This window comes from Chrysemys picta, chromosome 4, assembly GCF_011386835.1.
Source record: "Chrysemys picta bellii isolate R12L10 chromosome 4, ASM1138683v2, whole genome shotgun sequence".
NCBI classification, from domain to species: domain Eukaryota; kingdom Metazoa; phylum Chordata; order Testudines; family Emydidae; genus Chrysemys; species Chrysemys picta.
In genome coordinates this window covers 98,322,647-98,345,876 of record NC_088794.1, presented here as the reverse complement: position 1 = coordinate 98,345,876, position 23,230 = coordinate 98,322,647, and the positions used below count along the sequence as shown (strand labels likewise).

The 23,230-nt window shown below is 37.5% G+C and overlaps 1 protein-coding gene across 21 annotated transcripts in view; it reads left to right on the top strand.

Annotated features, from left to right (window-relative positions):
• Window positions 1-23,230, top strand: part of RYR3 (ryanodine receptor 3) — a 561,484-nt gene that overhangs the window by 450,155 nt on the left and 88,099 nt on the right. For 16 of the 21 annotated variants that reach the window (XR_010601063.1, XR_010601064.1, XM_065595380.1 and 13 more), the window contains 6 exons: window positions 4,180-4,350; window positions 4,840-4,899; window positions 9,571-9,702; window positions 10,530-10,642; window positions 13,753-13,852; window positions 22,629-22,735. Coding sequence is in view for 19 of the 21 variants with exons in the window: in XM_065595380.1 (XP_065451452.1) it covers window positions 4,180-4,350; window positions 4,840-4,899; window positions 9,571-9,702; window positions 10,530-10,642; window positions 13,753-13,852; window positions 22,629-22,735 (683 nt within the window). In the remaining 2 variants the exon portion in view is untranslated. Of the gene's footprint in view, window positions 1-4,179; window positions 4,351-4,839; window positions 4,900-9,570; window positions 9,703-10,529; window positions 10,643-13,752; window positions 13,853-16,485; window positions 16,583-22,628; window positions 22,736-23,230 lie in introns of all 21 variants that reach the window. The other 5 variants (XM_065595379.1, XM_065595381.1, XM_065595372.1 and 2 more) reach the window with 1 other exon arrangement.

The window sequence follows — 23,230 nt, the reverse complement described above, 5'->3', positions numbered from 1 at the left end:
TCACCGGCAACAAGGGGTTTGGACTGGCTGCCTTCACCCACCCTCAGGCTGCCCTTCTGCAACCCCAATACCTATATGGCCTAGGACCTGGCCCTGCAGCCTGGGGAGTTGCTGGCCTAGGGCTTCCCAGCCCCCAAGGCCTTTCTCTAGCCCTGCCTCACTCTAGGTCCCCAGGTGAGCTCCCTGCAGCCAGACCTGTCTCTCTCTCCTATCAGAGAGAGACTGCTCTGCTCTAACTACTCTGGTCTTCTTATAAGGCTAAGTGGCTCAGTTTGGGGCATGGCCCCAGCTGCAGCCACTTCCCCAATCAGCCAGGGTTTTGCTCCTTATTACCCAGCCCCAGCCCTCTGCAGGGCTTTTCCAACCCCTTCAGGGCTGGAGCGGGCATTCACCCTGCTACAGTACAATTCAGAGATATGAGGCATGACTTTTGCACTCTGTAACACTGTATAAGAAATTGGAATTTCTTGTTATAAAATAAGAATACTACTTTAATAAATAAAATGCTATATCTGGTTGCATATTTACTGTGAGGTTTGTTTTCCACTTTTATCATAAGAATAATGTTGTTACGACCAAGTTTTGATTTAATAATAATAAATAATAATAATAATAATAGGGAAATTATACTGCTGATGATTGAAATATTCTTCACTGTTGGAGTGTCCAGCGTCCCAAGTCATTCCTCCTATATTAAATTAGGGAAACCTAGAATTTAGAATATGGATGGTGTAATTTATTGGATGTATCCACATCTGATACAGCAGTTACTGGAACTATTCAGTATGGCATGTGTTTGAGAAATAGCAACTGACAAATGTAAAAGATAGATTATTTGGTAGGAATTATGATGAGTAATAAATCATTACTTCACTAAGACCACCTTAACTATACACTCATAGACCCATGTTGTTCTAGCTACAAATTTGTTTTAGTTACTTTTCTGATGCTGTAGACTGTTTATTACTAACTTGTAAAACTTTCATCATTTCATCTGTTTTACTTACTTTTTTCCTTGTATTTTTCTTTCACACAGGCCATGCAAGTAAAGGTACAGGTCAAAATGCATGATGTGTCTTTATGTTTTTGTTTTAGAGATGGCCAGGCTCTAAGCATTCTTTCGATTGATCATAGCAGTGGCGTCACAAAGTGAAGGCACAGTCTCCACTCCTGATAAATTTCCTTATTGCAAAACTGGCTATATTTGATTAGACCACCAGATTTTCCCCCCTTAACAGGACCAGATGCTCCTTTGATGTAAAAATTTAGTCCATTACACTACTTATTAATTTTTAAGGTCTACATTCTCCTTCTGCTGCCTTCTGCCTTCTGTTACCTTGTTTAATATGTTGAATCACTCATCAGGAGAGCACTTCCTAAGTATACCCAAAGGAAACATATGTTTGGTTTGTGACTTTCTAAGTCGAATATAAGGGTAAAATATTGTACCAGAGTAATCTCCATTGCACTCCCTACCCATGATGCTTAGCAGGACTGCATGAAATGTAGTAAATTCAGTCCTCCCAAAAAATTTTTAAAAACACACCTTCTTGTTGTGTGGCTGGGTGGGTGCTTGGACCATACCCACTTTTTCCCTACCTATTCTAATCAGAGATTCCCTATTCCCCAGTTAGCTATGCTTAGTTCATTTTCCTTTCCATTTTTCAAATGACATTTCTGAAGTGAAGTTGTAGTTTATACTATCTGACCTCAGGCTGGAGCTCCTAGGCACTAATAATACAGATAATAAATAAATATATAACAATAAACATAATAATAATACTGTCAGACCTTGCCAAGTAAATAGGTGTGTGCTTTATCAGCACTGGTATGAGAGGCCTCCAAGGAAAAAAAACCTGACAATTTTGAAAGAATTATGAATGTTAACACAAATGTCCTGGCCAGCTTTGGCAGTTATATTCTGTCTAAACTAATTCCCTTTGCATCATAATCATATTTGCAGTTCTTCCAATTCTGTTGGCCAGACCTTCTCCCATTGACATCTACGGACTTGTTTCCATTAGCATCATCAGGCTTAAGGCATTAAGTTTATTGTCCACGTGTGCTGCTAAACAGCTGGTGTATTTCACCCAGAAGTGACAGAAAAAATTTCCTTTTATCATTGCAAACAGTTTGGACATACTATACCCAGTTTGTCATGTCTCACACATATCTAGTGAAGACATTGTTTTATTTATGTAGATATCTATCACTATAGAGGGAGGCATTGTTTTGTTGTCACCAATATTTGAAATTTCTCTGCCTAGTTCTACTTGCATATTTACCAGCAGGAATTAGTGTTTCCTGCAGTGCCACTTTAGGAAGGCAGAAGTCTGGTGGCAAAGGCAGAATGAGTCACCTCTTCACCATTTTCAAATGTATTGATTTTAAGTGCATTTGTTACTCTCACACACCTTCCAGCCTCAATTACAATTGAAAATAAAGAAACTTTAATGGGAAAAATATCCCTCCCAAGAATAGAGGTGAGAAAAAAAGTATGGCTTCCTCTTTTTAAGCTGCCTCCCATATTTAAGAGGCATAGTGACGCCACTGGGTCCCAGTGATACATTGTGGCATTTGTTTGTCTGCTATCAAAGTAGAGTACAAATAATGTCATTGTAAATGTAGTGCCATTACATCAATGCTACTATAGAAAACTTTTTCTAAGGCACTTCCAAAAGCAAAGTTTTAAGGCAAAATAATCTCTTGCAGCTGCTAGTTCCTTAAGAAAGGCTACCACATCCACTTTGTGTACCCTCTGAATTGCTAAATACTTCGCCTAAGTAATGCTGCCTACATATACAGTGGTCTCCATTTGAAAGACAGCATTTGGCCAAAATTTACTACAGAGTGGAATATAGATTACAAGCATTTTCCTCTATTCTTATAGTAGATGATATCTATGGTAACTATGTGATAATGACTGGCAAATGATGTATTTTAATGGTCTCTACTGTATCCTTACATGTAACAGTACAGTATAATATGAACACAAAAGGCATTAGCATTTCATTTACGGAGGGAAGAGGATGTGGAGGGTTAAATGCAAGCATCTGCTCTTTGTAGTTTTTCATATGCTGAAGGTCCAATTTTGAGCTCTAATCTCCGGCAAAATTCCCCTTGAGTTCAATGTGAGTTTAGTCTAGATTTGGAACTCAGGATTGGGCCATTTATGTTGTGGTGGTGGTTGTCGTTGTTTACCATAAGTTCATTAACTGTATGGGTCTGTTTTATGATAAACAATGCTATTGCTAAGAGCTTTGATTTGCTATCTTAAATCCAAAGAAGAAATGCTTTTTAAATATTTTATTTTAAATAAAGTTTCACATTGTTTAATATGGTTAGACAGATCAAATGTTATTCTATTGTGTTCACTTCTCTTTCCTAGGACAACCTTTCTCTAGTATCTTCGGTGACCAAAGCTGCTGATGGTTTAGTTTGATGTCATTACAGAATTGCTTACACTACAACCCAGCCAGCACAGTCCGGTTTTACAGCTACACCACTTCCTTATTGTTCGGTGGAATTGAATTCTATGCCTTTTAGATTTTAATCTTTATCAGGCAGCAGCAATGCAGATTAGCCCTTAATAAAAACTTAAGCAACGGGAATTGAATTGTCTCTTTAAAAATGCAAACAAGCAGTCTATTATAATTATGAATCAGTTTTTAGTTACATGTGCCTGTCTGATTCAAGATGTGTATAAGACCCAGATGTTATAGTTAAATGTATGCACATACATACAAAACTAGGTTAGTATTATGAAAATAATGAGTATTACTATCACATTATTGCATAGCAAGAAGTTGTTTTTTTACATTTTCCACATAAACCATACAGTTCACTTTTATTTTACTGCTTCTAACTACACCGCTACCTCGATATAACGCCACCCGATATAACACGAATTTGGATATAACGCGGTAAAGCAGTGCTCCAGGGGGCGGGGCTGCGCACTCCGGTGGATCAAAGCAAGTTCAATATAACGCGGTTTCACCTATAACGTGGTAAGATTTTTTGGCTCCCGAGGACAGCGTTATATCGAGGTAGAGGTGTATTCAAAATATAGCTACATCAATTACTATAATCTGGTTGGACCATGAACAGTGAGGAATCATTTTGTGTGTAAGGAAAGAATACCTGTGTGTAATCAGTTATCTACGGATCTTTTACTTGTAGTCTGGAGGACAAGACCAAGAGCGAAAGAAATTGAAGCGTAGAGGGGATTTGTATTCAATACAGACGTCCTTGATTGTAGCTGCACTTAAAAAGATGCTTCCTATTGGTTTGAATATGTGCACTCCTGGAGATCAAGAGCTGATTTCTTTGGCTAAGATTAGATACAGTCATGTAAGTCTAAATTTTACAATAATTTTCAAAATAGTAAAATTGAACTTTAGAAACCAAACTTTGAAACATAAATGCCTAAATATTTGTTGCAAATTAACTATGTCAGTGTGTGATAGAGTAATTATGCCTGCAAAATACACATTTGCAGTGCATAAAATGTGTGGAGGCATACAATTTCCAATTTTCCCACACAGTTTCTCCTAACCTTCTACATATGTGTACTTTTAGGACTAAATCCGGAGAGATCTTTAGCAGACACTTAACTCTCCTCAGGATCTGGTCTATGGTTTATGGCCACAATTTAAATAGTTCTTTCTTTGGACATTGACCCCAAATATTCTTCCCAACAATTTGTGTAATTAAAAAAAAATGTGTTATGTTGCAGTATCTGAATTAATATCTGTTCTATATTCTGGATTTATCTCATACAAAAGTTTTGATAAGATAAATCTCAAACAGAAATAAAACACATTTATGTCTTTTCCACAGAGGGACACAGACGAAGAAGTCAAAGAACATTTACGTAACAATTTGCATTTGCAGGAAAAGGTAATATTAAAAAAAAACTTTTTAAAATGAGATATAATTGGTGTAGGCTAACATCCTTAAATATGGGTTTTGGACTTGCATGTCATGTTTACTCCTATTTCCATAATGAAAATTTTAAAAATCATTTCTGTCCAATTTTTTTCTACCAAATCACTTTTTTTCCAGCTTTGCTTGGCTTTTAGGATTCAATAAGTTCTATAAAACACAACATGTTTGAAGAAAATCATTTTGTTAGATTTAAAGCTATAATTGTTTAAAATCATCTCATTTTTGTTGTTAATGAAAACAAAATTGTTTCAGTTTTTAACCTGACTCTCCTCTGCCCCACCCCAAATTATCTTTCTTTGAATATGTTTCCACTTTATATTGAACTATTGTCCTTAATTTTAACCAGATTATTCATTTTTTTATCTAAAGCCTTAGATTAAGTTAAATAGTTTAGACTTTTTAAAAGCTTAGTAAAGTTTGCACTGCTTAAGTAACTTAATATTTACATTGGTTTAAACACTTTCCCTGAAAGAGGTCATGGGCAAGGATGGTACCAAAACAGGGTCTCAAGTATTACACAAATCCTCATAATTAGGTTCTGGGCCAAAAGCTGTTGAAGTTAATGAGAATCTTTCAGTTGACTTCATTGGGCTCTGGATCAGGCCCTGGATACAAAACCCAGGTTGTATCACAAAATTTTGCTCTAAAAACGAAATTTTCATTTTCTAAATCAGTGACAACCTACATTTTCAAAAGTGACTAGTGATTTCATGTACTACAAGTAAGAAACTTTAAAAGAACAAGTGCTTAGCACTTGGGAATTACCAGGCCCCTTTAAGGTATCTCAAATTGGGCACCCAAAATCACTTTTAAAAATGTAGGCCAGTATTTCTAGCTGTATTGTTTCAAAGAAAACATTCTACATGAAAGTGTAAACTGATGCAGTTATGTTTGCTTGTCTGTAAACAGCCTGAAAGAGTAGCTTTGAGAGTCATAAAGTTTAAGGCCAGAAGGAACCATCAGATTATCTTGTCTGACCTCCTGTGTATCACAGGCCACCAACACCATTTAGAATCCGCCCACTAACACCAACAACCAAAATTAGACTGAAGTATTACAGCCCACCAGAGATTAGACTATGGTTTGTCACAGGCAGAGAATAGGAGGGACTAAGTGTGCATAAGAACATGAGAATGGTCATACTGGGTCAGACCAACGGTCCATCTAGCCGAGGGCCCTGTCTTCTGACAATGGCTGCTGCCTGATGCTTCCAAGGGAGTGAACAGGACAGGGCAGTTTAGCAAGTGATCCATGCCCTATCATCCAGTCCCAGCTTCTGGCAGTCAGAGGTTTAGGGACACCCAGAGCATGGAGTTGCATCCCTGCCCATCTTGGCTAATAGCCATTGATAGACCTATTCTCCATGAATCTATCTAATTCTTTTTTTGAACCCAGTTATACCTTTGGCCTTCACAACATCCACTGGCAATGAGTTTCACAGATTGACTGTGTGTTGTGTGAAGTACTACCTTATGTTTTTAAACCACCTGCCTAGTGATTTCATTGGGTAACCCCTGGTTCTTGTGTTATGTGAAGGAGTAAATTCACATTCTCCACACCATTCATGATTTATAGACCTCTATCATATACCCCCTCAGTTGTCTCTTGTCCGAGCTGAACAGTCCCAAGACCCCTGGAATGGCAGGGAAATGATTAAATGAAATATATCCAGGATATCCTGCACCCACATGCAGAGGAAGGCGAAAAACACCCAGTTCACTGCCAATCTGACCTTGGAGAAAATACCTTCCCAACCCCATATATGGCAATCAGACACTGAGCATGTAAGCAAGAACCAGACCGTCAAGCACTGAGAGAGATAATGCTTGGGGCCACCTCAGAGACTTGGCCCTCCCTGTCTAATGTCCTATCTCCAGCTGGCTGAAACTCTGAGGTATGAGTTTTTAGGGACATAAGCCAGAAGTGAGCGCTAGGCATAGTCATTGACTCCGTGGGTGCTCCAGGGCTGGTGGACCCACGGAAAAAATTTAGCGGGTGCTTAGCACCCACCAGCAGCCAAGCTCCCCACTCCTGCCCCCTAGCATCTCCCACCCATTGGCAGCTCCACTGATCAGCCCCTCCTTCTCCCTTCCAGCACCTCACGCCTGCTGTGGATCAGCTGTTCCACAGTGGGGAGGGGGAGGAGTGGGGACAGGGCACGCTCGGGGGAGGGGGCAGAACTGGGTGGGAAGAGGCGGGGTGGGGGGGCAAGAGGGTCTTGGGGGAAGGGGTGGAGTGGGGGTGGGCCCTGGGGCGGAGCAGGGATGGGAAGAGCTGGGATCACTCCCCCAATTCTTAAGTATAGGCATGACATTAGCTATTCTCCAGTCATATTGCACTATCCCCAAATAAATAGATGTATTAAAAATCCTTGCTAACAGACTTGTAATCATACATGCCAATTCTTTCAGCATTCTGGATGGAAATTATCCAGTCCCCCTGATTTGAGCTCATTACGTTTTTCTTCCATCTCAGATGTGGTAATTTCCATTTCCACACACGTTTCCATCATCCGTCCTGCCTTCATGCACATGTTCCTTGTTATCCTTTGTGAAAACTGAGATAAAGTATTCACTTAGTTTTTGGGCCATATCTAGATTATCTTTAATTTCCTTCCCATACACACTGCATAGCAGCCCAGTCTCATCCTTCCTTATTCTCTTTTTATCTATATAACTAAAAAAACCCTCTTATTATTTATTTTAATTTCCTTGGTAAGAACTAATTCAACTTGATTTTTATCAATTCTCACTTTATTCCTACATTTTTCAACTTCCAAGATTTAGGGTTGGGGTTTTTTTGTTGATCAACCCCTTTTTCCATTGCCTATAAGCTCTCTGCTTACTCCTAATAACTTTTTTGGGGTGGTCATTCGTCCAGCTGGGACTGGAGGCTTTCCCTACAATTTTTTTCCTTGCTTGGGATGCAAAATTCAGATAGTTTGTGTATAGTTGAAATGAAGAAATTCCAAGCATTTACATTTAAGTCTTTGAGCTTTTCAGTCCAATTGACTCCTTTAACTAATTCCCTAAATTTCCTAAAGTCTAGGCCTTTTGAAATCAAAATCATAGTTGACTGTCTGGTTTTGATTATACTTCCATTTAATTTAAACTGAATCATCTCATAATCACTCAATCCAAGGTTATTTCCTACAACCAGCTTTGCTCTGATGTCCTCTCTACTCACTAAAACTAAGGGCAGGTCTACACTAACCCCCCAATTCAAACGAAGGTACACAACTTCGTTATTCACGTAGCTGAAGTTCGAAGTACCTTAGTTCGAACCTACCTCGGTCCAGACGCGGCAGGCAGGCTCCCCCATCGACTTAGCGGTACTCCTCTCACCGAGCTGGAGTACCGCAGTCGACGGCGATCACTTCCGGGTTCGACTTATCTCGTCCAGACAAGACGCGATAAGTCGAACCCAGAAGTTCGATTTGCTTGCCGCCGAACTACCGGGTAGTGTAGACCTACCCTTAGTCTAAAATTGCATCACCTCTTCTTGGTTCGATGAGAGTGTGATGAAAAAAGTTGTCATCTATCTATCCAAGAATATCTGGGCCATACCAGTATTAGTAGTATTTATTCTCCAATCTATATCTGGGAAGCTAGAGTCTCCCATTATGACATAATTCCTTATAATATTTATCTCTCTAATAATATTAAAGAGATCACTATCCATATCTGAGTCTGACCCTGGAGATCTATAGCAGACCCTTATGCAATCCCAATAGAACTTTTTATTCCACAATCCCAAAATGCCTCCCACACCCCCCCAAGCACCAAAAGCCCTACTGACCTGCTGAAACCCCAGCTTCCCCATGGCAGCTTGTGCAGTGCAGTTCTGCATTGTCAAAACAAAAATCTGTGAAATACTGAAAAGTAAAAAATATAAGTGCAATGTAAAATACATTTATTTTAATATCAAAATAGACAGCACACAGTTCACACTACTATGGGTATTGTTCTTTTTCATACATAATTCTATAGCAGCTTCCATATTTTTTATTTTCATGAAGACACCACAAAATTCCCAGAATGCTTTTCACCAGCAGCCACCAGAAACCATGGAGCCTTGTTACAGAATTTAAGTCTAGCTGTCCTAGTAGTTTGTGGACCTTTGTGCCATGTTTACAGATAATGGAGAAAAATGGGAAGTCTGAGTTGAATGACGAGAATGAAATGGGACTATCTATCTCTTATCCATGTGAATCAGTAGTAGTAGTCGTGTTCATTATGTTAAGGTAGGGCTTGTCTACACAGTGCTTTAATCCTCACCAGAAAGGTATAAATTCTGGTGCACACTAATATGCCATATGCTAAATGGCCCATTTGGACCCTGCTGGTGCTCTCTAAAAGATCCCTGGTGCGTGTTAATGTAGAACTGTTTGAAAGGTAACTGTTGTAACGTGCACTAGGGAACTTGTATTATGTGTCAGCAGGGTCCATACAGGCCAGTTAGGGTGTGACACACTATTGCACACTAGAATTTACTTTCTTTTTATGTGGACTAATGTACTGTGCTTAAAAGCCCTCAAATCCCTTTTTTTAGATTAAAGAACATAAAAAGGCTCATTTATTATTTGAGAAATGTATACTACAGTATGAAATATCTTGACTTTAGTCTGATGACCCAGCTGTGAAATGGCAGTTGAATCTGTACAAGGACATTTTGAAAAGCGAGGAGCCAACTAATCCTGAGAAAACTGTGGAACGGGTGCAGAGAATCTCAGCAGCTGTCTATCATCTGGAGCAGGTGATAAGGACTACATCTATAAAGTACTTACTTTAAATTAGAACATGAGGTTCTTTCCTGAGAGCACATACTGTAAAATGATGTTTAGATTGCTTCATCAAATGTACCTATTGAACAATAGTTTCTGCTTAAAAATAAATTTTATATATTGTAAATTTAAAGTGTCATCTGCTAAAGTTTCAAAGTTCTACTTAGAAGAGCAATCATAACGTTTCTATTTGCCCTTGAAAAATTCTGTAAACAATCCCCAAGCAATAGTGCAGGAATTCAGCACACAACTTTTTAATTTTAAAAAGATGTGTGTGCATACGTGTAAGTTTTTAATATATACATATTTTCGAAGTGACTTCCACCTGTTCTCCATTTCTACACATGGGAATATCTTGTATTAGCAACGTCTGCACACTCTTGCATGTTCATTCAGATGATATAACTTAAATATAAAAATTCATTTGAACCTGATTTCCGTTCTGCCCATAAAAAAAATCTGTCATTTTCATGCAAAAGGAATAGTGCAAAAAATTGTTTACATGAGTGACTGTACCTGCACATTTATTTATTCACAGAGGTCACATTTTGGAAATTTTACCCTTCAGCTACATGTAAGATTTGTTGATATCAATGGGAGTTTTATATGTAGATTGAGAACTGCATATGGCCCTAAGTAATTACAAAAAAGTGATTTTTATTAGAAAAGCAACATTTCTAAGAAGAAAGGAAGCTTTTGTAATATACACTAATCAGTTTACTTGCCAGTCATGCAAATGAATTTTAACTGAATCTGAAGTGTTTGTACTGCACATACTGATGGAAGTGTTTTCCCATAGGTCGAGCAACCATTAAGATCAAAAAAAGCTGTTTGGCACAAACTCTTGTCAAAACAACGCAAAAGGGCCGTTGTCGCTTGTTTCAGGATGGCACCATTGTACAATCTGCCAAGGTAGGTGCTTTAAAGGTTTATTTATTCGTGAATAATTACTGTTGAGCAAGCGCTTCGAGGAAGAGCAGGAATTTCTTAACACACACACTGCCTTTGAATCATTAGCAAAGTTTGTTGCTTTGGCAGAGTTTCTATAGTTGGCAGATGCTATCGCTTTCTGATTTTTAATAAGAATAATAAAACCAAAAGAAATTTAAACTTATTTTTTAAAAGATCAGCCCTTAGTGCCTTGGCATGCTTAGAAGGATGTGTATGTGTGCCAGCAATCTATATATAGAGAGATTGTCAATAATATCCATTAAATAGCTATAAGAGGTTTTCCCACGTCATTCATTCCTCGTGGTGATCTAATAGGGGCTTTATGCTGAATAACCAACCTACTTGAAAAAACACCACAGGAAGTACACTACTTCATAAACACCATATTTCAACTTTTCCCAGTCCTTATCTGGTACAGCCCACTCTTATGTCCCTCACATCATGCCCTGTTACAGTTGCCACAATCTGTTAATCTATTTCTGTCCATTTTCTATCTTCTGTCCTTTTCTGACTTTGGTCTCCTTTTTTATTAATTCCCATCTTCTTCTAATTTCTTCCATTTTTTTAGTTGTTTTTCATTTTTAGCTGTCTTGTTCTGTGGCTCTCCCTCCCTGTTTCCATCCTCATGAAGGCTTCATGCTGCTTGCGTTGGGTTATTTCAGCTATGTGAGGGTGGGACGTGTATATTTTTAAAGCCTATATGAGAGCTGTGGTGACAGAGCAGAGAAATTTGGGCTTAGGGACTGTGAGCCTGTGACCCTGCACATGTGAGCTATTCCTGTGTCCAGCTGCATTCAGAGCACTGTGGGGGCTGGGACAGAAGGTGCATGTCCTCCTAGGGCCTATCCACTGCTTTGCCCACAGCTGCAAGATCACATTTGTGTTGGGGTGAAAGGACAGATCCACCACCATGCAATTTTCTTCATTCCTACAGTGGTTTTCCTTCGCTCTGTGCCCTCCACCCAGGCTAGTTTAGGGCCTCCAAAGAGATCCTACCCTCAAAGTTGGGAAACATTGCAGTGCCAAAAAAATTCAGTTTCACCAGTGAGTGTGTGTGCTGGATGAAGTTTGTTTCTTCCCTAAGAGAATAAAGAAATCTTTAAAAGTCAATGTGCTTTGTTCACAAAGTGTTCACAGAATGGTTAATAAAATGCATTTCATCTACCTCTAAAAATGCATTATTAAAATGTATCTCCATGTTTGGTGTTGGCAGCCTTGTAACTGCACTTATAATTTGGAAAGGAAGTTAAGACCAATGAACAGTTTATTGTACAGTGAAGAGGAAACATCCCAGCTCTAAAAATGACATGGAGTTCTGTATTCTTAGAGCTTACCTACACTTCCCACACAACCATGGTAGCATCTTACTAGAGAATCTTCCTTGAATACAATTCTAGCTAGAAAAAAGCTAACATGTTGTCTATAGAGGGAAGAGAAGGGGGGAGACTTAAATATAATATAGAAACAAAGTAACTAGTTTGGGAGTGGTGGCTAATCCTTTCCAAAGTTCTGAGGATAGAGAAAAGGAGAGCACATTTCAGAAGATGTACTACTTGGGGGTACATCTTGACAACCGTATTCTGATCTAATAAATTAGTTTATTTATCCCGGGTTATGCTTATAACCTCTTAAAGAAGAAACATCTAAGTAAAAAAAATGGGATATATTATTTTTCCCTGAAAAAAATCACACCTGCATAGTTTTTGAGATATTGGTGAATGCCCATGCAGAAGATGGGGGATGAAGTGAACTTCAGCATTTCTGCATTTTTATTATCTATAGCTTACTGAATGTATTCACTGTACCAGAAATATTGGGCCTGATTCATTTCAGACTTGCATCATTTTTATGATTAAGTTACTCCTGATTTTCACTAGTTGTGAGTGGTGAATCTGGCCAAGTACTACTACTTGCAATCTCTAGGGAAGACCTTTGATAAAACCATGCTTTGGTGAGTCAGAATTTTGACATCCACCCCAAAAAGGCAAGATCCTAGAAAAAATTTTGTGGGGCCTGTAGGTTTATTTCCCAATTGCTGTGTGCAGAATAAAGCATATATGTTCTAGAAAATTCACAGCATTATGGCAGTGAGATAAAGCTGTCATGTCATGATAATAAATACATACATAACTATCCATCATTTAAATTGAGCGTGGCTTTAAAACATCTCTGAACCGTAGGGAATTTGTCAAGTGGCATATGATTAGTAAGTGCTGTGCAACAAAGTCCTTTTGAACCACAATTTTGCATGCTGCTCTTCATATCTGAGTATGTTTTTCCCCAGTTTAGTTTCTGTATTATATTAGGATGAGAGTAAATTCCAAATTTGATAGTAAGACATTAGTTTTAGACACATAAAGCCAGCAAGTTGTTAAAAGCAGCAGCCTTCCCAGCATCCTAGAAAATACTAAAGATTCCAGTGTATTATGACCTTTCTTCTGATCAGCGTCTGGAAATCTAGGTAGGAGTCCATATTTTTTCATGTTAATCTCACATTTGAACCTGATTTTCTTCAATGGAACATTTGTCTTACTTTAAGATTATCGGTATGTTGTTTCAGAACTTAAAACATCTATTGATGTGCAGCTACTTGTTAAAGTAGTACATCTAGAAATCATAAAGAGATTATTTAATTTTCCCCATAAGATTTCTAGGTGCTTCCTGTTCCTGTTCTGAGAAGTGGCTTGAGATACAAAGAAAATAGTAATTGTATTTATTTAAATATTTTTGTTTCTCAAAAAGTGAACATTTTCAAAACTCGGAAATACTAATTCTCTATGCTCCTTGTTTGGTAATTAGCTATAGTTGTACAGTGCGCCGAAGATGAAAAGTGCCTTCTAAGTAATAAGTATATTTTCTGTGACATATGAATATATTTAAATATTTAGAGTTAATGGTTTAAGGAAATGCACTTTATTTACATTTTTTTATATACACGTGCATAGAGATACAGCAGAATAGAATGTACATGGCAGTTATTCAAACATAACTTGCGAATGCAGAATTCTTTACTGAATTTAATGTGTCTTTATTGTTAGTTCTTAAATGAAAACCTATATGCTTTTCTTCAGACACAAAATTAGCACTTTCTTCCTGAGCACCTTTCAACGTGTTTGGCTGGAAAAAGTACATGAAAAAACTCAGTATGACAGGCTTATACTCATGTTAACGGTAATGTAACCTGTGGAGAGCCTCTTCTTTATGCGTGCACTTATTCCTTTCCCAGCCATGTTATGATGTCATAAAACATGAATTTGTACAATTTTTATAAGGGATTCTGATTGGTCAGTCTTTGAGGTTTAATGATTAAATCATACCAGTGCTGGCAATAAAGCACAGGAGGTTATCCAAATAATCATTTCATTATTGCAAAAAGAAATAGGAAGTGCATAATTTGTATACTACATTCCCCAACAATGAGCATTTTATCTGTGTGTATAAATCAGATATGCCCTCTTGTCTTAACTTATGTACATGGTATTTACATGATTTTTAGCCTCAGTGCATTTAGTGCACTATACCTATGATAAAAAGAAAAACAAACAAAAAACTCCATGAATTAAACAACCCCTGCTTTACAGGATACATGGAGTGCCTCTAAAAACAAAAAACTCCATCTTAAATAGAACATGGAACATGCAATGTAAAGCCCATATCCAGCAGAAGCTTACTTCCAAGAACAGTATTTACTTCTGTGAGTTGTCCCAGAGAAATCAGTGGGACTATAGTATAGTAATCACTGTGCCCAGTGCTACGTGCTTCTAGGATCAGACACTAGGTTCTTGTGAAAGGCACTTTTCAATATTTTTCCGGTGGATTTTTAAGCCAAATGTGTTAGACAACACATCATTTTTTATTTAATTTGGAGCTGAAAGAACACAAGCTGAGAAGAGATTTATGTTTGTGGAGAAAGGCACTGGTGAACGTCAAGGAGTTTTATGCTGCAGAGTTCCTGATGTGGTAGTCACTTAAATGTTGCTGGATGAATTTTGCTGTCTTAGTGGACCAACATGGCAATTGCTTCAATTTTAACAAGAATTATTCATCAATTTCTGACCATATATTGTGTTCCTTCAATGTATAAAAATGTATGCTTATTTCTATGGCTATATTAAGGCCCCAATCCTGCAACACTTTCACATTACTTACCATATACAAATACTTCAATGGGATTGCTCACAGCATTAAGTTAAACACATTTACAAGTGTTTGCAGAGCCTAAATCTTTACCTAGGTTAATTCCATACCTACCTACCATTCAGATAAGTGATTTAATAGCTGCACTTAGTGTTGCTTTTCAATTAAAACTATATTTTCTTCGTCTAATCAACTGTGTGAGACACCAGTATTATATCAGTCATTCAGTTGTGAAAATTATAGTTAAGGTTATAGTACTATTTCATTTAGACTCTATTTCTACTTGTTCATATAGTAATTTTCTGGGGGGGGGGACAACAAACAAAAAACCCTCCTCTTTTTGGACTAATACTTTTCAGTTGAGAATATGGAAAATGACTTTTTTGTAAAGTTTGACAGAAATCCATTCAAGCATATTAAGTTATGCAAGGTTTAAAAATGCATCTTTCCCACTTTAAAAGAAAGTATTGTCACACTTTTTTTCATGCACATAATTCAGGAAGAGCTAAATTTGAAACTTGGTCTGTAAAAAGTGCTTTTTATGGTGTGTGTCCACAATCTAATTTGAAAATATTTGATTGAATAAAAAATGTACTAAAAATAACTGACTGAAAAATGACTTCTGAGCATGCTCAGTAGGCACTTAGTAAGTTTTTTTTTACCCCATTCTTTTTTGTGACGTTACCATGTATGTTCTCCCCATGTAGACTTCCTCCTTGATTAGGCACAAGAATTACTTCCCCAAGGCTTCTAAAAGACAAATTGCATGAATACACACAGGAAAATTCACCATAAAAACCCACTGTCTTAACTTGAAGAATAAGAAAAAAAAAGTGGGTTTGAATAAAATACAGATTTTTCTGTATTGGGGTCTGACCACAGTTTATGCTGCATTTTGTATTAGTTTGAAATAAACAAACTAAACTTTGATTTGGAAATCACCTATTTCAGATGCCAAGATACAACAGTCACAGTGTAAAGTATGGTAAAAAGACTTCTTTAACCCACCCTTACAAAAAACTGTGTCTAGTCAGACAATAGCAGCAATCAGATGTAAAACTCATCCCTTCCTACCTCACTGAGATAAGAAATGCAGAGCCCAATACTGTACATCTAAATGCTAACATTTTTAAGCATGGATATTTTTTTTCTCCCTCCTTTTTTCAAAAACACCCAAGGAAATTAAAGAACTTAAAGCAACCATAAGTATTGCATACTTAAAGTTTCTCTTTTGCAAAGTGAAGGTTCCCACAGCAATGTTTGCTGGTCAGATTGTATATACTATGTATTTTCTGGTATGCATTTGAAACCTCTTTGGGGTAGGGACTATGTCTTCTATGTGTTTGTATAGCTCCTAAAACAATGGCATCCCAGTCCTAGTATGGGTCTATCACAAAAATACCAGTGAAAACGGACCCATATACAGGAAAATGTGGTGGCATTAAGAGGTATTTGGTATGCTCCCTCAATGTACCTCATGTATGCTCGAAAGTCTGAAGAAAAATGTTTTTTCACTGAATGCTTGATTTAATTTGCATATTATTTCACTGACCAATCAGAGGATCAAAATTGTACAAAATACATATCCTTACTAATCATTAACCACCTAAGCTATTATACTATGTTCTGTTTACCCCTCTTGATCTCACTTTCACCCCCCCTCCCAGGCACCGTTCTATTAACCTCTTCCTCCATGGTTATCAGAACTATTGGATAGAAACAGAGGAATATTCATTTGAGGAGAAACTAGTTCAAGATTTGGCTGTAAGTACTGAAATAACTGGGCTTAGTTATCAGTGCCCACTTCAATATATATATTATATATATATAATAACATGTATTTAACTTTTGTGTAGCATAGTTATATGTTTAAATTTATAAAATAGCAAATCCCATGCTTCAGGGCATAAACTGATCACCTGTTTTGGTCAGGAAGAAATTTGCATCAGGGTATAGTATTGCACATTTAGGTATATTAAAGGTGGTTTATGCCCTCAACTGAAGTATATGGCGTTGATTACTTTCAGAAATAGAACTGGACTAGATGGACCATTGGTCTGTTTTTGTCAGTATGGCAATTCCTATGTTCCTATGTTTTTAATTATTATTTGTTTGAAGATTTAACGTGATTGATACTTTCCCTTTTTGAATTTTTGTTGTTACATAATACTTTATTTTAACATTCTAAGCTTTAACGCAAATTAAAATTTGCCATTTTCTTGTTGGTATTCTGTAATGAAATGTAAATATGCGTAGCCATATTCAGCAGAAATTCAGCATTCATGTTGTGGATGTAGAGGATTAGCAAACTTCTGCATCTTGTCACCTAATCCTGATTCAGAAAGATCTCCATTTCTGTCTTCCTCCTCTATGGAATTCCTAATTCCAGGTTTTATGCATTTGTCTAATATTTCTAAAATGCCTATCTCGTTGGTGTCTAACGGCCATGGAAAAAGAAGATACCACTTCAGTATCTCACAAGGAGGATATGTTTAAGTTTTAATTCAACATGAGCTAACACTGACATACACAGAAGAAGCCTCATTATACCTTTTAAAAGACACTGGCATATGGGGAAGGATTTGAATTTTTGGAAAATCATAGGTAACTATCCTGCCTACTGTAGGCCTAGTTTGACATGAGTAATTAGACATGGACTCACCAGAGAAGTATTAGGGGGAGACTGGGACTGAGTAGAAAAGGAATTCCAGAGAGTAGTATTAAATGAAAAAGAAAAAAAATGCCTAGCAGAGAAAAGCAGAAGTCTGTTAAATGCAATAAATAAATAAAGGGCTGAGCATACAACAGGTCTTTTCAATGCCGTTGCAATTTTCAAAAAATAGGACCCATTGGCAGTCCTGGAAAAAATAGTATCTACTTTTGTTATCTGAAGGGGGCGGGGGACACAAACAAGGCAGCAGTTTCACAAGGATTATTTCTGGTGGCTAAAACTTTACTGATGAAATGTGCCACATTGAGGAAAGAATGCAAAAGTATAAAGAGCAAATCAAAGTTGTAGAGCAGAAAACAAACTAAATGGAAAAAATCCCTAAAAAGTCAGAGAGAAAACAATGTCTCTTACTTTGGATTTATGCAAATAGGTTAAAAGCAGCTGTCCTTCAAGGACTGTATTTAGTGAGTGCAGCTTTGCAGGCCAAGTGTACTAAGGCCATGTCTATACTTACTAGCTTACAGCTCTCCCGTCGACGTAAGAAAACCAGCTCAACAAGCTGCGGTAGCTAGGTCAGCGAGAGAGCGTCTCCCGCTGATATAGCGCTGTTACACACGAGCATTTATGCCAGCAAAACTTATGTCACTGGGGGTGTTTTTTCACAGCCCTGAGTGAAAAAAGTTTTGCCAACATAAGTGCTAGTGTAGACCTGGCCTAACTTAAGAAATAAGTGCAAAAAACATAAAAAGTACAGTAAGTTTAGAGACACAGAAAGAATTCAGCTGAGATATGTGTCACTTTAAAAGATAAGTGATTTAAGGAAAAAGAGTGAGGCATTAAAAGGAGGTTTGCACAAATTAACGCTGAAGGGTCAGAGGAAACTAAATAATTGGGAGTTGTGGAAATGTTAGAGTAAAAATGTTAAAGAATAGGGAGGTAATAAATTAGTGTTAAAGAAGAGAATTCCTGGTTTGATAAATAAACCTGATTGTGGCAATATAACTTGGTGCAGTCACATCTGGTGGAAACCCTTAGTAATAAAAAAAATGCAAAGAGGAAGTCAGGTGTTGATAACTACCCTCACTATATGCTTTCTCTCCCTCTCCCACTCCCCCTCTCCCGGAAGCCTTTACAGCCATTCTGAAGGAAATGGGCCCTTCCCAATGAATGTGTCTGTAAACAATTAATTGTGCGGTCTGCTTTTAAAAAGTGTGGCATTAAGTCAATGTGTTCTAATAATATCCTATGTAGTATGTGGGGTATACATGCTGTACCAAGTAAAAGCGGCCTTAAATGATATGAAGCAAGAAAACTTGCCTTCTTTTGTCACCACAGAAAAGTACAAAAAAATGGTACAAGAGAGATAACATCAGCTGGGGCAGGCTACGAAAATTAACAAGGATCCAATAACATGAAGTTAAATGTGAAACCACTGAAACCCATATGGTGTGAAAGAAATTTGTTTTCCCTCCTCAAATACTGTTGCAATATAATGTACAGTCTGGAAAGCCCCAAACTTGTACTGCTGTTTGCCCCTGGGGGACATTTACAGGTCCAGGTATAATGTTTTACAGACAGAGTTGCCAGCATCTAGGTTCACTCTGGGGGGACAATCTCCAAATTACACAGTACAGATTATATGCTGGAACACTGGTAAAGTAAAAACTGCCTATGCTGGTAATAGCAAATATTGTGTGGTGGCTGAAGAGGACCACTATAGACCCAGGGAATGTTATTTTAATCGGCCTATGTTCTGTTTCACGTCTAAAATTCCTGAGGTAATAAATGGAAAGATTTTTAAATTTTGTACCAATTTTTATAATGTAATTAAAATAAAAGCAAAATTAACATTACTGAAGGATGTTTTAATGGCCAAGGAAGCTTATCATATAGAATTACACCATGTTGGACTATACCAGACAAGGTGAGCTTGCATCCCCTGGTTTGTACTTTGAGTATTAATGGTGGTTCAAATGATTACAAATACTGTGGTCTTGGAAATGTGTTGCTCGGTAGTGAACTTAAAAAAGAAATCATAGAAACATAATGCAAATGAAATTAATGCTAATGTAAAAAAGCAAAACAAAATGAGTGGAATGTAGGTCTGGCTTCACATGAGTAATTAGACATGGTTAAGACCATATTTCTTGGGAGATAGGATTAGGGAGGTAAATGGAACAGCAGGCTGGAAATAGAATGTCTGTGCCAGCTAAGATAGGTAAATGGGTCAGTAAGCTAAGAGACAGAATGTTTGTATTAGCTAAGATAACAGGGAAACACCCAGGGAACCATTTACAATGGACTAGATAAGCCTGAAATATAAGAGGAGGTAAAGAGTAAATCATACATGGACAGAACATGCTGTACAGGGATTGGTTCCTACAAAGTAACCAAGCCAAACCCAAAGTGTCTGATGCAATGCATAGTAAATGCAATGTAATGTATAAATGTTTATAAAGAAAGAGGTTTTCTGTGTAAGTTTGGATGTGTATTATGCTCTTTACCCACCTCCTATGCAGGCTGTAACCAGTGTGGTGTGAGCGGGGCAGCCACCCAGGGCACAAAACTGTGGAGGTGGAAAAAGGGGTTGGAGAAATGCCCAAAAACCCTGACAGGGGGCGCAAGTGTAACCCCCACGCCTTCTGGGTGTGGTGTTCTGTCCCTTCTAGTGGCACCAAAACCACTTAGAGAGAGTTAAATGAGTCTGCTCTACTGCCTTAGCTAACAGCCAGTTGGCTTTTAGCTCGTGGTAAAGGCTCATGCACTAAGCTCCAGAGATCCCCGGTTCAAACCTGCCTGCCGACGACCGAGGTCTGTTGGCATTACACAAGTATGTTTACTCAATGTCTAGTTACTATTCTGCTCCTACTCTTAAGTCTAATCAGCTTAGTGTACCTTTGCTGTATGCCAAATAAAAATAAATGAGTGAAAAAATCTGGAGTCAAACTGAGTTTTTGAAAAGCCTAGTAAAAAGATATCTCGGAGGTAATCCCAACACCTATGACAACCATAGTCAGATTCTTTGTTCACTTTTTAAAAATAGTGGCAGGAGCCCTTTTGACTAGACAAGGATTCCCATTCAAGATTAGACCCATGTCATGGCAGTACATTTCCCCTGTCTTTGGTCTTCATTGTGTTGTACTAGTTTCTTTCCTTCCCATTAACTCACTTGCTGCCATGGCTTTTCATTATCACAGATTTGCTTGAGAAAAGTAAGGCAAACTCAGTATTGTACCTTTTCTTTCATATGTTTTCTACTTCATAGCAAATTTTCAGTTGTAAGTAAACAAAAATTACTAAGTCTCAGAGGGGTAGCCATGTTAATCTGGATCTGTAAAAAGCAACAGAGAGTCCTGTGGCACCTTTAAGACTAACAGATGTTTACATGCATCTGACGAAGTGGGTATTCACCCACGAAAGCTTATGCTCCAATACATCTGTTAGTCTTAAAGTTGCCACAGGACTCTCTGTTGCTTTTTAAAAATTACTAAAAAGCAAATTGGAACTGGTAAGAGGTAAATATTTCCATGTCATAGCCGTTGCAGGATCAAGAAGTCCACTCTGCAGAACTTGCAAACACTGCAAAACATTCCTCTCTGAAAAAGATTTTCCACCACAGGAACTTCATTCACAATACTGACATCTCCTTATACCCTAAACTGCTACCAACCCCAAGACACCCACTCAAAAAAAACCCCAAAACCTACTCCACTGAGAGTTTTTACCTCAAAAATTGCCGGAAACTCCATGGAGTCTATTAGACTTTACATTTGCTATTGTTTTTACTTGGAGGATGCTCATATATTACAATGATGGAAACCCTGAAATGGGCAGACACCCACCGTTAAGGATGCATATGTTTTCATTCTAATACTTCATTTTCAGTTGCTCATAACTTTCTAAAAACTGTCACCTTTTGGGCTGATGTTTCATATGCTTGGTCTCTGCTTGAAGGTGAATTTTATTAAAACTTTGAGCTAAAGTGGTTCAGCCAGCTTTTGACTCAGAGGAAAGATAGAATGCAAATATCTTTATTTGGGGAAAAAACAACAAAAAACTCCTGAGATTTTTGACTAGCTATAATGTTAAAATGGCTTGGGATAGAAGGAAGGTATTTAAGATCGTTATAGCCTTCATTAAGGAGAGTGACTTTGATTCTTCCAGAGAAAAATAGTTTTGATTTGATCAAGTTCAGAGTGTTCACTGCTTATTTGCAGTAAATCTGGCACAACATTAACATTAAGTATGTAATGTGTGCAGGTAAATAAAGATCCCTGTGTGGCACAAGTATGCATTGCTAACTTATATGTGGAGAAAAAATTTAGTGAAAGTAAGCAATAAAATTTGATGGGTCTCCTCAGGAACCTCTCTCTCATTTACTGCACACCTTGTTAAGTACATCTGCATACCTCCTAGTCTGTGTCTACATTTATGGTGGCAGGTAAAGTACAGACACTATGTATGTAGCTACATGCTGCGATAAAAGGAAGGCTGCATCCACACTTGTCATTCCCACCCATCCTTCAGGGCTGTCTATCATACCACAGGCCTGATAAAGTTTCTCACCCAGTGAGACAGGGTGGATGACATTCTATAAGTCCTACTCAGAAATGTCAAAACAGCCTATATGATTTGTCCACATGTAAGGTTAAGGCGATATCCCATTGATCTTGTGACTCAAGATTAGTGATGTAGAAAAAATATCACAGTAAAGTCTTCACTCCCTTGACAGTACTTTACAGGAGGCATCTGTGGATATTAGTAAAAATGGTTCCATTTCCTAGCTGATTTTCCTGCTGAATAACTCAGCTGGGCCTTTCGTTCATCTTTGGTGGCACAGAAGCCTACATATTAATTTCTGCTGAATAAGGTTTGTAGCTGTCTAAATCAATACATTGCAAATGAGAAACTTTAACTTTGCTATCAAATAAGAGTAACATAATCAGGTATTGTAAATGCTTAATAGTCATACAAAATAACATGTTTCTGATGTAAACTGCTGAATATCATGAACATTGGCAAAGAATTTAAATTAAACAAAATAAAATTATGATGCTTTTGACTGAGTTCAATTGTCTCTGTATTAATTTGTTTATGATGCTTTATTTATAAAATATTTAAATGTAAACCTTTGTACAGACACCTCCAAAAAAAGATGAGGAGGAGGTGGAAGAGACTGAAAAACACCCAGATCCACTTCATCAGATTATCCTCCATTTCAGTCGCAATGCGCTCACTGAGAGAAGGTAAGTAGAACCACATTCAAAATTACAAAGGACCAATCTACACAGTCCAATTTTCAATTCACTAATTATAGAATTACCCCATAAAAGTAAATTCATTGTCACAACAGAAGTAAAATCATACATTACTGAATCAGTAACAGACATTTACATTACAAAACTGATTTAGTACCAATGCAATTCAGTACTATAGAGTGTTCTACCTCTCCTTTTCCGTTTTTTACTTGCCCATATGTATTTATTTTTTATGTTTAACCTCTATATAAACTTTATATTAGCACAAATTTTAACACTTTTTTTTGGTCAAAGGGGAAGAGGCATTAATAAAACTTAGTGAATATGTAATGCAGGCATTGCGAGGCTCAATTTCTCAGAGGCATATGAGCCCAAATTAATAATTTTTGCCTGCTGCCAGGATGATCCCACTGCTGTTTGGTACTTTATATATATATATATTCATATTATTAGCAAGTTTTCATCACACTTCATGCAATATGT